The sequence below is a fragment of the Acartia tonsa genome, chromosome 12, assembly GCF_053477335.1.
Source record: "Acartia tonsa isolate MP-2025a chromosome 12, ASM5347733v1, whole genome shotgun sequence".
Classification (NCBI taxonomy): domain Eukaryota; kingdom Metazoa; phylum Arthropoda; class Copepoda; order Calanoida; family Acartiidae; genus Acartia; species Acartia tonsa.
This window is the reverse complement of record NC_137271.1, coordinates 9,828,482-9,846,137: the sequence shown is the minus strand read 5'-3', so window position 1 is coordinate 9,846,137 and position 17,656 is coordinate 9,828,482. Positions and strand designations below refer to the sequence as shown.

At 30.1% G+C, this 17,656-nt stretch overlaps 2 protein-coding genes across 3 annotated transcripts in view; both read right to left on the bottom strand.

Moving 5' to 3' along the window:
• Positions 1 to 3,225, bottom strand: part of Ttc26 (tetratricopeptide repeat domain 26) — a 65,562-nt gene extending 62,337 nt beyond the window's left edge. For both annotated transcript variants that reach the window (XM_080179066.1, XM_080179067.1), the window contains exons 1-3: positions 3,128 to 3,225; positions 1,711 to 1,749; positions 851 to 921 (exon numbers count right to left, since the gene is read on the bottom strand). In XM_080179066.1, coding sequence (XP_080035192.1) covers positions 851 to 921; positions 1,711 to 1,749; positions 3,128 to 3,172 — 155 coding nt within the window. In that variant the 5' untranslated portion in view covers positions 3,173 to 3,225. The remainder of the gene's footprint in view (positions 1 to 850; positions 922 to 1,710; positions 1,750 to 3,127) is intronic.
• Positions 1 to 17,656, bottom strand: part of LOC145334174 (all trans-polyprenyl-diphosphate synthase PDSS1-like) — a 320,870-nt gene that overhangs the window by 120,533 nt on the left and 182,681 nt on the right. The gene's annotated exons all lie outside the window — the stretch shown is intronic.

Below are 17,656 nucleotides of genomic sequence, written 5' to 3'. Positions count from 1 at the left end.
TTGAAAAATAGCATAAAACCATACTAAGATTTTCATTAGACTAAATCATTACATTGAAATATGTGAAGCTTTCTTACAATTAAAAAAAAATTTCTGTAATACGATGCTATCATGATTCAGTATGGCTGAGAACCGGTTCTAACCCAGCGGATATTAATCGGTTTCAAAGCCATACTGTAAAGGCAATTCTATAGTTAGTCTATACTAATTTTCTAAAAGCATGTTATAATTATTATCATAATTTTTCTAAATAAATATTTTCATACAAGATTGTTTTTATTAACCGTGCAAAGAAATTCTTTTTTCTTTATTTCTTTATTTTTATATACTTTGAATTATATAAAAGTAAATTTATGTTTACTGCAATACTAATAATTTCTGTTTGTACATTTCATATAGGCACTTTTTATGCTCATAACTTATTGGAAACTATTGAAAAGCTGCATTTTTTATGTTCTAAACATCCAATTTTATTATGGATATTATTCAACAAGAATGACTTTCTATATGAAAACAGAGCTTTTAGCTTTAAGTACTTGTGGCTTCTCCAAGAGACGGGATATCTCTAGGAGGATAGTGGCTATGCCATTAGTTCAGAAAGGTCGTACAATCAAAAGTTTATCGAAGAATCTAAAGAAATAAGACAATGGCCGATAAATTGATGTACATCCATAATGATGCTACAAAAAATTACCCCTGTAGATTAAAATTAGTGGTTAAAACGTTCAGACAATCAAGATTCAATAAAAGTCTTCGAGGTTTTTAAGCTAACGAGTAAGAAACGTTACTATATGAACTTTGGAGACTAGTGTAATAAACAGCCCACTGTCCCCTCCCTCCCTGGGGTTACCTGTGAAATTCCAAAACAGTCATTGCTCCAGTGTAGTCGCGAGACTTGAGAAAATCCTCCATCTTTGGAACCTGCAATTATCATTAGAGTAAAACAATAGAGGGGAAGGGGTTAACGGGAACCCTATGCCGACTTTCGATTGTGTCTTTGAATATCAGCCAATAGCAAAAAACAGTTGGTTAGCAGACGAAAAAAGGTCCCCATCACTTGGACCAGGTAGTTGTCTGGGTTATACATTCATTGAATTATTAGAACCACGAGTTGTTTGCGTCATTGTGGATGTGGTTTCATTTTTGATTTACTTTTATTAATCTTAAGGTACAGACATAAAGACAGATAGACATCCTACACGTTTAAATAAGGATTATCTCAGGATATACTGCAGTTAACGGTAAAATATTGCTAGTAAGCAATATTTCCAAAAATCTATGAATTTAAAGGCTGCTAGCTGCCAAACGGCTGAACATACAACAGATCATGCCCGCACACTGTTTTAAGCGGCATAAGAAGGTCTACAAATAATCTGGATGTAGCCATAAATCAATAATGCATAATTATCTCGCAGTGCAGAGAAATGCGTGAAAAAGACCTATTTTACGCGTTTTTTCTTCAGTGAAGCTTTCCCTGTTCATCATTGGATCTTGGCTATTACAGATTATTTGTAGGCCTTCTTATGCCGCTTAAAATTGTGTGCGGGTATAATCTGTACGTTCAGCCGTTTGGCAGCTAACAGCCTTTAAAATTCATAGATTTTTGGAAATATTGCTTACCAGCAATATTTTACCGTGAACTGCAGTAGATCCTTATCTCAAACCAACAAGTTCTTGTAGAGTAGTTTTGATACTATAAGCGTTACTTACACTTCTCTTTCCAGATTGTGCCTTCTTCTCTTTTTCATCCTAAAACAAAAATTAAAGTAGTTAACAGTTATTCATCGCATCTTATTACAGACAGCTTTCCTCGGATATTAAAATAATAAATTAAAAGATAAAAAACCTTGGGGCTATCAAAACTGGTTTTAATCTTATATTTTTTAAATTTGATATTAGTAGAGAATTGTTTGCAACGGTTAAATCAGTTTAATGTAATAGGTTTAAGGTAGTAAATTTAATTTTTAAACTTAATCACATATTTATTACTTATTCTGTGTTAATCATGGACATTGTCTCTATTACTAATACTTTTTAAAAGCGAAGCTTTTCTACAATTAGGGTCGGTCCGTCCGTATGATATAGATAGCTTTTATTCGTTAATTTAGGCATGTTAGAATTGTCATATCGATTTCAAACTTTGCATGGTGATTCCTGTAGAAGTTAGGTACGAGTTACAAAGCGTAGCAACTCCATAATCATCACCAGAATGTCCGTACGTTCATTTTAAACATGTTGATTTTTTTTACATTTTTAACAACAAATTTGTATATGACCTAATTATCTGATTGGTCTGATTTTTGTTATACTGATTCCTGGGACAACAAAGTACAATATTATAAGCGAAGTAACTCTATAATCAAGTCCTATAAATGTAAGTATGTCCATAAACATTATCCTGTATCAACAATTTTACTTACAATTTTGCTTTGACTCTTATACATTTACATTCTGTTTATTCAGTTCTGACAAGTGTTAATGTCTGTTTGTCCTACCGTTTCAGAGCTTCCCCCTTATGGATGTTGTCATCCTTGTTTCCTGTAAATTCGATTAAAAATGGCAATGGGCTTGGGATATGTGTTTTTACTAGAACAAACTTTTAAATATATTTTACTCTTGGGATGAGTGGATAAATACAGGGATCTAAAGGGATAAGACAATGGCCGATAAATTGATGTACATTCCCATTGATGTTACACAAAATTACCCCTTTTGTGGCTGAAACGTTTAGATACTCAACTTAATAAACCAACAAATCAAAATTCAATAAAAGTCCCTAAAGTTCTTAAGCCAACGAATAAGAAAAGTTATTATAAAACTTTGGGGACTAGTGTAATAAACATCTCATTGTCCCCTCCCTCCCTCCCTCTAGGATAAATAGTCGAAAGGTAAATACTAAATATTAGACCTTTTCACACATTAAATGTTATTAAGGTTAGGTTTAATTTTATGTTTATATTAATTATAATCATAAACTAGCTGCTATGGGTTATTTGGGGTTATTTTATTCAAGGGGTGATATTTTTTTTTGGGAGGGGGGATAATTGTCCACCTTCCCTGGACCCACAAGAAGTTTCACTGATCCTTTAATACAGACAAACAGACATCCTGTTACTTTTAAAATTACCTCTTGCCCTGTGTTGATTGCTGGTTTTGCTCGTGATAAAATCATTTTGAATCTGAAAAAGATTGTATATGTGATTGGAAATTACAGAGGGTTAATGTGTTTTTAAAGATACAATCTTTTCTGAATTCTTTAGTTGCCCTCATAAACCAGAAAACGCAGTTTTTATGTACTGCAACTATTTTTATTTTTAAAATGAGATTTACATATAATTTCGAAGATGATTAAAGTCCCTCAACAGATTATGACGTCATACGACAAAATAACCAAAGAGAGGCCAGCATAAATTTTACCATTGGTCAATTACTACTGGCCTCTATCGTATGACGTTATAATGAACACAGAAATAGTGTCTGACTGATTATGACGTAACAAAAAAAAATTAGCCAATGAGAGGCCGTTATTGACCAATGGTAAAATTTATAGTGGCCTCTATTTGGCTAATTTTTTTGTTACGTCATAATCAGTCAGACACTATTACTGTGTTCGTATCAAAAACACAAAGTGAAACATCTAAATTTCTACACCAAAATAAGGCTATTTAAAAAGCCATTACGACAGCAGACTTTTATTAATAAAATAACAGCACAATCGATAACCAATCTATGCCTAAAGACTTAGATTTAAGGTAATACATTAAACATTTTTATTCAAAACTATGTCTAAATACTTTAACTAACACATTAAATTTTTTTTTTATCAAAACTATGATATTTATCTATAAGTGTATATAATATTTATTTAAAATCATTGAAGACATTTATTGTTATCAAAGTTAAAAAGACCGAAAGAAATAGTTATTTATCGCATCGTATTATAGACAGCTTTCCGTGGATATAAAAACTTAAGTTATAAGATTAAAACCAGTTTTGTTAGACCCGAGAGGCCAAAGTCGCAGAATAACAAAACTGGAATTGGTATTATGATTTTTAATTTAGTAAGCTTGGAAAATTGTCTGTAATTCGATGCTATACATACTTTTTCAGTGTGGCTGAGAACCGGTTGTAATCCAGCGGATATTAATCGGTTTCGAAGCCATACGGAAAAATATATTCTTTAAAAGGAAAATATCTAGCATAGTTAAAAGTTAAAATTTTAAAATTCACAAGAAAGTTTAGTTTGTTAAAGTGTTACTTTTACAAAAGAATGTTGTATTTCTACAGGAAAGTTATTTTGACATTTTTAACATATTCACTGTAGTCTCTATGTTTCTGTTTTACTAAACTGGTACATAAATTTAAAAGCAGACAATTTTGTTCTATTGCAATGCTACTTATTGCCAAAAAAGTCCTATATTTGAACAAAAATTGCATTTTTAAGTGATATTTATTTACATCAATATCTAATTCAATGTATCCCTAATGTTCTCCTTACTACTTTCTACCCTTGCATAATATACAGGTAGACAAGTATTTGCTTTCTATTCTAAACCATTCCATTGCTTTATGTATTTTGGTTTTACCTTTTTTGGTATTTTAGTGCTTGGCTTTCTATTACTTATTAATAAATTTTCTCGTATTCATTCGAATCCGGTGGATAGGAACCGGTTCTCATCCATACGAAAAAACTATGTCTAGCATCGTATTTTATCCAGCTTTCTACGAATATAGAAATGTACAATCATAAGATTAAAACCAGTTTTTTTTAGCCGGCGCCTTCGGCACCTCGGGGCTAAAAAAACTAGTTTTAATCTCATAATTGTACTTTCTATATCCGCAGAAAGCCGTTTATAATACGATGCGAGATATAACTATTATAATCCAACTTGTCTGTTTATAGTGTAAGAAGCGGAGCGAAGCTACTCTATAATCTACCATTTCTGCATGTTTGTAAGCTAGTAACGCTATAAGGAAAATGGGATTTATTAGGCCGCTATTTGAGATAGATGGTTGAAATTTTTTGTGAAGATTCCCTATATCAATAAAGGTCCATCTATTGGGAAGGAATGGCAAATACAAAAAAAGGATTACATTAATAGGAATAATTTAGTTAAGAAAATGATTTACAAGAACATTATTATTTGTGGGCGCATAGCTGCTTTTTACCGCATGATCATAATGTTATTGTTTAATAATCAACTTTGTACAAAAAATTTCCACATTGTTAGTCTATCCCGCTACATATATCCTCATTCTCATTATTGATCATGTATGTGAGCAATTATCAGGGATCGAAAGGGAAAAGACAATGGCCTATTAATTGATGTACATCTCCAATAATGATTACAATTAGTGATTAAAACGTTTGGATACTCAACTTTTTAAACCATCCAAGCAAAATCCAAGAAAAGTCCCCAAAGTTGTTGAGCCAACGGAAGTGAAAACGTTATTATAAAACTTTTGGGTTTAGTGTAATAAACATCGCAATGTCCCCTCCCTTTCTCCCTGGTAAATATATTACAAGTAAGGGAAAACTAAGGCAAAATAAACATAGCCAATCTCTTCTAATGTTTCATAATTTATACGTTTATGTAATTTCGCAAATAGTTTTGGTTGAACTGTACAAAAATGTACTACTGAATAATGCTTAATAAAGGTTACGACCTTAGAGGCCTTTAGGGGCACGTAAAATGTTTTCTTTTCAATCTATGTTAAGAATGACTGTTTACTGTAAATATCTGCTAGGCGTCGTTTTTAATTTTGACGATTTCTCTTGGAAGGGTGGGGGTACCCTCCCCCAAAATATCTATAAACTTTCCTAAGATTTATGAGTAGCTACACTGTAAAGGAGAACTAAATCAGTTCAGCGGTTAGCGAGATCCTTCGATATATAGAGACAAACATCCTGTTACTTTATTATAAGGATTAATTGTGACTTTCAGTCTCTACATAAAAGACAGTGGCGTCGGCGGGCGGCTAAAAATTTAGCAGTTGAAAGCAAGAGAAAAAAAATTGACAGCTGCGGCTATCAAAAAAAAGTGAACCTGTTGAGTTTACGGAACCAAAAACCTATCTGATGCCTCCAGAAAACAAACTCTTTCATTTTGCGACCTTTTTATAGAAGTCCAAACTGTGCATGGTTACGCTTGTTTTGTAATGTTGTGCATCTGACATAATCTATGTATAGAAGTAGTAGTTACAACTTTTAACTCATTTAATCATTACATAGCTCAAGCCTAGATTCGACCCATCACCTCCCCAACGACAATTAACGCTACAGTCATGGGTTTCCAAGATAACAAAAAATTTGCTAATATGATGAATTTTCAAGTATTCGTGTGCACACCTTAATATGGTGTGCAAAGCCTTATTGTTTACCTTCCTGATTTTTGTCTAATGGTTTTTATATGCATAAAATCTCTATATGTATCAGCATCCCTAACTCTCTCACTCATTAATTGTTACTCTAGATTTAACCCTTTACGGTTGGATGGGGGTAGGGGAAGGGGGAGGTATAGTTAACCTTTCTTTTTTTGTCTAATGGTTTTTGTATGCACATAATCTCAATAAGTATCAGAATCCCTAACTATCTCACTCATTAATTGTTACTCTAGGTTTAACCATGTCGGATGTGGGGGGGGGGGTATTTTTACCTTCCTGATTTTTGTCTAATGGTTTTTACATGCACATAATCTCTATGAGAATCAGCATCCCTAACTCTCTCACTCATTAATTGTTACTCTAGGTTTAACCCCTTACGGTTGGATGGAGGGGGGGTATAGTTAACCTATCTGATTTTTGTCTAATGGTTTTTGTATGCACATAATCTCTATATGTATCAGCATCCCTAACTATCTCACTCATTAATTGTTACTCTAGGTTTAACCCTTTACGGTCGGATGGGGGGGGGGGGTATAGTTCACCTTTCTTTTTTTGTCTAATGGTTTTTGTATGCACATGATCTCTATATGTATCAGCATCCCTAACTCTCTCATTCATTAATTGTTTTTCTAGGTTTAACGGTCGGATGGGTGTGGGGGGGGGGTATTGTTTACCTTTCTGATTTTTTTACATGCACATAATCTCTTGAGTATCCGTATCCCTAAACATCTCACTCAATAATTGATAACGGCGATTACTCGTTTCCTTATATTGTTTCCTATTTTGTTAACCAACCTCCCCCCCCCCCCCCCCCGAGAAAAAGACAATGTCTGATAAATTACCCCTTCTGCAGATTAAAATTAGTGGTTGAAACGTTTGAACGAACCTAGTAATAGTGTCTAACTTTTTATCTTTGTGACGAAACAAAAATCCATCTCTTTTTTAGGGGTTTCCTTTCCCACCTCCCCTCTCATCCTTCGATTTTTGTTACGTCACAAAGATAAAAAGTTAGACACTATTACTATATTCGTTTGAACACTCAACCTAATGAACTAACAAATCACAATTTATTAAAGTCCCCAAAGTTGTTAAACAAACGTATCAGAAAACGTTCTTATAAAACTTTTGGGACTCGTGTAATTCATTGCCCCCTCTCTCTCTACCCTCCCTCACCCTTAAATCCCCACTAAGTAATCAATGTGGAACCAATAAGAAGCTTTACTAAAAGGAAAGTGTATGCGTGTATTGAAGGATGGTATATTTGTCTACCCTTGACCCCCTCCCTTTTGTGTATATGTTTTGTGTATATTCTATATATCTATATGTTAAAAATAATATCTATTTCATAATATATTTTAAATAAATGGCTGGGAGAATCTCCTCCCCCTCCCCAAAAAGCCTAGGAGTGATGTGAAGCAGCTTAAAGTTCCTAACAGAAAATAACGACTTACAAATAACAAATGCTAGGCCAGTGTACATTTTACCATTGGTCAATTACAATATATACTGGCCCATCATTGGTCATTTATATTGTATGACGTCATTTTTTATTAGGCACTATAAGCTACTTCAGTGATGTCCGTAGTTTGGTGTTTATGTTTCTTTTAGCTTTTTCGGAATAAATAGTTTTGTTCTTGTTACATACTAAATATTCTCATATACTAAACATAATAATATGGCCATACAAAACTAAACTTTTTTTTACAAATATTTTTGTAGAAATAGTATTTTCTATTTTATATAAATCATATAGTTATTCCTATTAAAAATTATTTACTTTTAGTTTTGAATGGTTTTAGGCTGTTTTTTAACTCTTATTACAACTGTAGAAAACTTTACTTGAAATAACAGTATAATATTTTCAACATAAACCGATTAATATCCGCTGGATTAAAACCGGTTCTCCGCGAAAGCATCGTATTAAAGACATTGTTCCACGAATATTAAATAAAAAATCACAAATTCAGCCTCTCGGTTCATATTAAACTGGTTTGGAGCTTTTTATTTTAGTATCCGCGGAAATCTGTCTACAATACGATGCGATATAACTATGTATGTATTTCTAATATTTTTTTGTTTTGTATGAACTTAAAGACATTAAATATTATTACATACACTGATAGTTTTTATATTTATTTTTATGTACTTTAGATTGCCATCCTTAGTTTTAATCTTATTCTTTTGAAAGGAATGATATATTATATACATAGGTATAGCTTTGTAAAATTAGGGATGGCAATCAGAGGAATAGTTCCTAACTAGGATTCGGATTCCGTATGAATTCTAGCCTAAAATCAAAATTTTCACAGATTTTAGATATATGTACTAGGTATAACTTTGATAAACGGCCAAGCTTTACATTGTTTTTCAAAATTTGCCCCAAGAGTTGATAAAAATGGGGGGGATTTTTTGCTTTTTTTGGGGGGGGGGTTGGGGGTGTCCCACCCCCCAAGAAAATAGCCTAAAACCACCACAGGACCAGTAGGTATATTCCCTGAAGAGTAGAATCCGATCGGTTCAGTGGTTACCGAGATCTTAAGGGACGGACGGACGGACGGACAAACAGATAGACAGACAGACAGTCAGACAGACATCGTTCTACTTTGTATTATAGATTAGTACATATTTACTGTAAATATACAAAGCATATAGGCTGCGCGTATAGCCTATAGTATAACAACAATATAAAAAAAACAGGCATTGGTTATGAAGGTGATTTCATACAAAGTGACGGTTAATCACTGATACCCATCCCCCACTTGATATATTTTTTTAATATATTGAAAATAAGAATGAGTGGTGGGAGCCTAGTTATTATTTTCCCCTATGACTACCCCTCCAGGAGACTTAGCCCTGCGTGGACTGCCCTGTACCTAAAATATATTACTATGGAATTTAGGACTATTCCAGGACCTACCGACAAACGGTCCTTAAAGAAATCCCAATAGTAACATGACTTTCTGGTGGAAGATGATAAAAGTCCTTCCAAAAATATTGAGGCGTCATACGATAGAATAGCCAATGAGAGGGCAGTATACACTGTAATTGACTTATGGTAAAATTTATGCTGGCCTCTCATTGGTTATTCTATCGTATGACGTCATAATCTGTGGAGTGACTTTAATCATCTTCTTCTGGTGTCGCTTATAGAGTTGCCACGCTGTTATAAAATATTTGAAATCGAGAGAATAATTCTAACATGTCTAAATTTACGAAAAGATATAAGTTAGACTGTCCGACCTAACTATAGAAAAGCTTCTCATTTAAAAACACAAAAGTTTTTGTGAGTTCAAGTATAAATACTAATTTGGTAAAATTGTTTTGTACCTTTTACCCATAAAATACCATTAAAAGAAAAAACTGAATTGGTATAAATTAGGACTTACAAACATAGGTCGTGCAATGTAGTGTATGTTGTCTGCAGGGTGTATGGCCGCGTAATCATGCACACAACATAAATATACAATAATTGAATTTTTTTGTAGTTGTTGACATTATCGTCCTTGTTACAAAAGAGCTAAATCTATTTTGTATAATCTGAAGCAGCAAATAAAGTTAAAGCAGGATAAAGAGTGTTTACAAAATTAGACCAATGCCTGAAGACTAAGCATAAACTAATCATTAGGATCGGTCCGTACGTCCATCCGTAACGGTTAGCTCTTACCGATAGTTTAGGAATTATATAATTTTCTTATCGATTTCAAACTTGGCATGGCGATTCCTATAACAGTTAGGTACAATTTAGAAAACTTAGCAACTCTTTAAATGTTACCAGAATGTTCGTGCGTCCGTTTCAAATATGCTTATTTTTAATCTTTTTGACATGAATTTTTTATGTGTTATAATTATTCTATTCTTCTGATTGTTGAAATACTGATTCTTATTACCACAAGGTGTAATGTTATAAGCGAAGCATCTCCATAATTATATCCTAAAATTCTATCCCAACGAATAAGAAAACTTTATTAGAGAACTTTGGGGACTAGTGTAATAAACAGCACTTTGTCCCCTCTTTCTCTGGAAATCATACTATTTTATCTCTTGCTAGTTGGTAAGGAATCCTGACGACTGTAAAATTAATTTAAGATTTGTGAGTGTGTGTAAAGAAACTTGTTGAAGACTGGCTTTTAAAGGTGTGGGGTTAGAGCAGCTTATTCAAAGCAGCCTAATAAAAATGACGTCATACTATACAATTGACCAATGATAGGCAAGTGTACATACATTTTAATTGACCAATGGTAAATCCTATACTGGCCTATCATTTATCATTTGTATTTTAAGAAGTCATTTTATTAGGCACTATAAGCAGCTTATTCAAATAGATATGAAAGGAGAATCAATAAAATAAATCATTAAGGTACTTTGTTTGTTCATTAAGATCTCGCTAACCACTGATTGTTTTATTCATTTTAGGGAAGCTTTACAAAGTCAGATGCGCAACATTAATAGACGACAGAGTAAGGGGAATACCTTGGCCTGAAACAGGTGTCATTCTTTTCCATACACTGTTAAGACTTCCAGACAAAGGTTAGGCAATTAAAGAGTTAGTTGTCTGTTTGGTGTTACTTAACCAAATACTCCGGGTGGTTGGACAGAAAAGGAGATATTGGATCCCCATAGTTATCTTTAGTTGTTTGACCTTACGTTAGATTGTTATAGACAGCAGCCTAATTCGTATGAGGTAATTAGTAGTTAAATAAATATTAAATAATGGTCTTAAGGGATTATACCCTTCAGGGTCAATGCCCCCCCCCCCTTCCTCATGAAACTATTTATAGTGTCTATGAAAAAGGGGATAATTAAAAAACTTTTGGCAGAAGTATCTCGAATCATATTTAGTTATGAATTATTCTAAGATGACGTATTTCAGGATACTTCATCAAAAAGTTGTTAAATCTATCCCCTTTTTTATAGTCACTATAAATAACTCCCTCCCAACCTATAAAAAAGTTATTTTCTCTATTTCTAATTTATACCATGTATTTAAGCGCTAAAGAACCAAATAAGAAATTATTTGCTATTAATTTCCCACACCGTTAAACTTCTCCTTAGATAAAGTTTATCTTCTTTACCACACACATTTACAACAATAAGAAAATACCCAACTACAACATTATCACAGAAAATTTTCACAAGATATGTCCCTCTATAAGTGTTTAATTCCCTTATTATTTTTTATTATGCTCTGCATCTCTATAGAGGATATCTCAAAAACTAATAACAGTACAAAAATGTTATATGCCAATATAAAAACTAGAGGTTATAGGCTTTCTATATTTTACTATGCATGCATCTCTATAAGCATTCTGTTTCCTTACAGGAACTAACTTATAACTCCCTTATAAAATAATAAGAAAATACACAACTACAACATTATCTCAGACAATTTTCAGATGCTTAGTATCTCTGTAAGTGTTTAATCCCTTTACTATTTTTCACTATGCTATGCATCTCTATAGGCATTCTTATCCTTTATGGGTATTAACTCAACTCCCTTATACAATAGTAAAATAATACCCATCCACAGAATTATTGAGAATCTTAGTACCTCTACAAGTGTACCAAAAAGAAAATTTCCTTTTTTAACAAAGGGGTCTTTGTCTTTTTTGGTGCATTTGTAAATCATCATACATGTTTACATATGGACAGGTAGTTTGTAAGATAAGTGGTAAATGCACTTAGCTGATAGTTTTGATGATAAGGATTATGTCAGGATTACTAAAAGCCTATGAAAAGATGATGAACTGCAGTTTAGTAACAAATTTATTTTTCTGATATCAGAATGTAACACTTTTATAATAAAAAAGTAATATTTAAATAAATTTAAGCAATGAAATTGTAGAAAAATTGTTTTAATTTGAACAAAATATAATTTTATGACGTCAACCAAAAATATTAACCACACTTGTCAAATGTGATTTAGGATTATTAATTTTTGTATTTGAGGAGTTGGATTGTGACTATTAGAAATATAACATTGAAAATATAACATAGAGAAAGATATTTTGTTATCATTTATTAGCGACATATTACAGATTGGCAACCCCATCGGTCAAGAATCAAGGAAAATTTTTTTTGGACTTGGAAAATTTTTGTTTTTTTCAAAATTTTTTAGTCGGGTAAATGGTAACTTTTAATTAAAGTAAATCTAAGTTATAATTTCAAAAAGATATTTAATTGTTAGTGAATAAAATCTAATTCCTTTTTTTTTAAAAAGATAATTTTGTCTGATAAGGACAAAAAGATAGTACAAATAAAGTTTTGTCTACTAAAAATAGAGGCAAAAAGATAAAATTTAGTTACGGTAGATAGTACAAAAAAGATAATTTTGTCTGATAAGGACAAAAAGATAGTAAAAATAAAGTTTGTCTACTAAAAATAGAGGCAACAAAAATAAATTTATGCTACACTACGTTCTAAGGTTGGTAATAAACATTTTTGAACTAGTTATCATTAAATTTGATGTAAAAAAGAAAACTTTTGATCAGTCAATAAATCAAAATAATAATTTTTATGTTTATGAAGCAAATTTCTCATTTAAAATTGGGGAAAATTTGAAAAATTTATACCATGCAGTTAAAAGATTAATTCAAGATAGATATAATTTACTAAGACTAGACAATACAGCTATAGGAGATAGAGATACAGCTGGGAATCTTAATAATAATTCATTATATGATAGAGAGGAGGTAGATCAAGAAATAGCAGGTCCCTTTACCTTTAGTCATTTTGGAATAAACAGAACTTTGGACAGGTTTCCTGAGTTTAGAAAATATTTAGGAGGAACGATAATAGTTGGAAATAGTCAAATTGATAATATCTATCATTCTGATTCGGAATAAAGTTTTAAAAATATACGTCATAAAAACATAAAAATATTGAAATTTTCAAAGAAAAAATTGTTGTATAAAAGTGTAAATATTTCAATACAAGTGTGTACACCGGACATACACTGGAATTATATCTCTTTTATTATATGATATTAAAGAGTTGGGAAGTTGGAAAATTTTTAATTACCTAACATTTTAAAAATTGTTAAGAAAAATAATATTATAGTTTTGTACATTGGACACAAAAGAAAAGTCCAAATTATAAAACTAAATATAAAGATAATTAAAAAAGATAAAATAAAAGTTTTGTATATTGAACACAAAAGAATAGTTCAATTTATAAAACAAATAAAATTATAATTTAAAGGATAACTTGGATAAAAATATTTGAGTAAAATAAAAATTTTCTAAAATTATTATTGAAGTGATTAAATGATAAAATTTTGCTTAAATATTCTCGGTTTATGGAAATTAAAAATTCTATGTACTGAAATTAGAGGACAACATTGGATTGAAAAAATTCGAAGCTGTCAAATTAGTCTTGGTTCTATAAATATTATAAGAATTAGGTTCAAACAAACATTGTAAATTTCCTTTTTAGGTTGAAGATAATTTTAAAAGATAACCCTACCTGGTAAAGATAATTTTAAAAGATAATTCTACATTGTTCCTGTTCAGATTTCATCAAAATTGGAAAAGATAATTTTAAAAGATAATTCTATATTATTCCTGTTCAGATTTCATCAAATCTGGATAATTGGTAAAGATAATTTTAAAAGATAATTCTACTTGTTAATCTAGAAAATTGGTAAAGATAATTTTGAAAGATAACTCTAAATTTTTTTGGTTCAGATTTTATCAAATCTGAAAATTGGTAAGGATAATTTTAAAAAATAACTCTACCTGATTAAGCTGGAAAATCATCAAAATACATTGTTCCTGTTCAGATTTCATCAAAATCTAAAGTAAAGATAGTCTCTGCCAAGAAAATTGTTCCTGATTTATATAATTTGGTAAGATAAAAATAAAAAGATATTAATTAAAATAAAAACTTCCAACGGTAACCAAATTTTATTTTATAATACACTGTAAAAAAACCTTTTTCTTAAAACATAAAGATAAAGAAAATAAAAAATGTCGGACACAGAACAACAAAATGATCCTTATTTTGCTGGTGCCAGAAGAAGAAAGTTTAGTAATTGGTTTCTTAAAAATAAGGAAAAATATTTAGAAAGGCTACAAAAATATAAAGATAACTTGGAAAATTTAAATGGAGAAGATTACAAGGGTGTACGTGAAAACCATGCAGATTTCAATACAGAAACAATGGATTTATTGCGTAACAAAGAGGCAGAAAGTTATGTGACAAACGATAACTTTACAGAGTTTACTGATGATTTTTCACTTGGAAATCTCAGGGATGAAAGGGACAGAGAAATGAACTTTGAAAGAAGAAATTTTAATCAACATAAAGATAATTCTAATCAATTTAATTTTGATAGAGAAAATTTTAACACAAATGACCCTGAAAATAATCAATATCAAAATCAGTGGGGTGATTATAGAGGTTTTAATTATAGACAAGAACAAAGATATCCAAGAAATGAAAGATATTTTGAAAGAAATGAAAGAAATTCTAGACAACACAGAAAAGATAATTTTCAAGAAAAAAGAGACTCTTATTTAAACAAAAAGTATATGGATGATTTGCAAAAGAAAATTGATAATTTAAATATGGAAATAAAATATTTAAAACGAAAACCAGCTAGAGGTGAAAAATTTGAAGCTAAAACAGTATATAGATCTGCTGAAAACAGGGACACTAGCCCTGCGGGACTCTCGCTGACTCATGCAGCAGAGGCGGTAGAACTATTAGAGGAATATTTAGTATCAAATCAAGCAGAAAAACAAAAAATGAAAGAAAATGTTATTAAACAATTATCAAAAATTGGTAAGATACAAACATTGGAAAATAAATTTAATTCATCAAAGTATTATAATTGTGATGATTTCACACCCAGATTTATAGATACAAGTCTAAGATATTACAATGTTGAAAAAGTTAGTGATAAATTAAAAATTATAAAAAATCAACTCCTCTTACTGAAAAATGTAGGGTTGATCGATTACATCGACCAATTCTGTGAATTTGATTTTGATGGATTTTCCCAGTTTGAATTCAATGCGGTTTTCCACAATTCTCTCCCAAGAGATACTAAAGATAGAATTGAATGCAAAAATATAAACCCAGCAAAATTGACTAGCAAAGATTATCTAAACATTGTCAGTGACATTGTTAACAATGGACGTATAGCAAATCATAACATTGATTATATGCTTGAAACATTTAAAACATCCAAGAGAAACATAGAGGATATTTATGATGAGTATAGAAGAAAAATAAATAATTTGCCTCCTAATATTATGTCTGCTAGTGAAAAAGAAAGAAGGATACATTCACAAATGATGAAATATCTACCAACTCAACTATTATCTATTTTGAGAATAGAAGAAGCTAAATTAGGTAGAAATCTTAATAGTGAAACACTCCATGATTTTATATTGCTTAATAGAGACAAAATAAATAAATATCTCAGATCAAATTGTGGAAAGAATAATGAAAATTTCTAAAAAAGATAATTTTTATGATAATTAAAATGATAAATAAAATTTTTATGATAAATAAAATGATAAATTAAAAGGTAAAGAATTGAATGTACGGTAATTAAAAAGTAATAAACTAAATGATAGTAATAAAACAGTAAAAAGAACACTTGTGAAAGAAAATTAGGAAATTGAACGTACTTATGATTGCGTGTTAGTGAAAAAGAGAGAAAAATACATTCTCAAATGAGAAAGTATTTGCCAGAAGATTTACTGTCAATATTAAGATTAGAAGAAGCTAAATTAGGTAAAAATCTTAGTGCTGATACACTTCATGATTTCATTCTTCTCAACAAGAACCATATCAATAGATATATTAGATTTGTTCATAATAAAACCCTATAATGAAGAAACATGTTCTTGTTTACAAATGCAAAATAAGATAAATTTCCATAATAATATTGAAGATAATTTTGAGAAATTAAAAAGTCTGTGTTTACTGGCCTAACATTGGTTGGAAAAATGATAAAAAATAATGAAATCTTCAAAATGATAATTTCTTTGATAAACAAAGAATAATGGTACTATTTATTGATATTTTTACTGACCTAACATTGGTTGGAAAAATGATAAAAAATAATGAAAGCTTCAAAATGATAATTTCTTTGATAAACAAAGAATAATAATATTGAAGATAATTTTGAGAAATTAAAAAGTCTGTGTTTACTGGCCTAACATTGGTTGGAAAAATGATAAAAAATAATGAAATCTTCAAAATGATAATTTCTTTGATAAACAAAGAATAATGGTACTATTTATTGATATTTTTACTGGCCTAACATTGGTTGGAAAAATGATAAAAAATAATGAAAGCTTCAAAATGATAATTTCTTTGATAAACAAAGAATAATGGTACTATTTATTGATATTTTTGCTGGCCTAACATTGGTTGGAAAAATGATAAGAAATAATGAAATCTTCAAAATGATAATTTCTATGATAAACAAAGAATAATGGTACTATTTATTGATATTTTTGAAAAATCAATGTATATTTAAAAAGAAAAATTAGGAAATTGAATATACTATATAATTAGGTGCTGATACTTAAAAATGATAGCCATAAAACCGTAAAAAAGGACACCTGTAAAATAGACCTAATCACACTAATTAAGGGTAATTAAATAAAAAGTGTACACTAGTTAATAAAATGTTTAATAAAAACACTTGAAAATGTATATGATTCATAGAAATTTGAAAAGTTTTGAGGTCATATAAAAATAAAATGATAAAATAAACACTCAAAAAGGTATATGATTCATAAAAATTTAAAAAGTTTTGAGGTCATATAAAAATAAAATGATTAAATAAACTTTCATAAACATAAAAATGATTAAATAAACAAAAATTGTATTTTAAATGTGTAAAGTAACTTATTATGGATTTGAAATAGGAGACATGAAATAATTGCTGATCATTAAAAAATCTAACCTAATGATAGTTTAAATTAAAATGTAAATGTATATTTTCAAAATGTATACAACAACAATCATTTGTTAATTAAAGAAAGATAATCGTTAAATTTTAAAAAGATTAGAGAAGATAAAATTTTAGATATTTACTTCTGTGAGTAAAAAATATTAGTTAAAAAGGAAAAAACCATAGTGAGTTTTATTGGAAAATTTTTATTAAGATAAATAAAATTTTAAATATTCACTTATGTGAAGAAAAATGTTAGTGGAAATGAGAAAAATTATCCATGAGAAACATTAAGATAGTTTTAATATAAAATATGTTTAAAAAATGGAGTGTCCTATACACTATGAATAAAAACGGTCA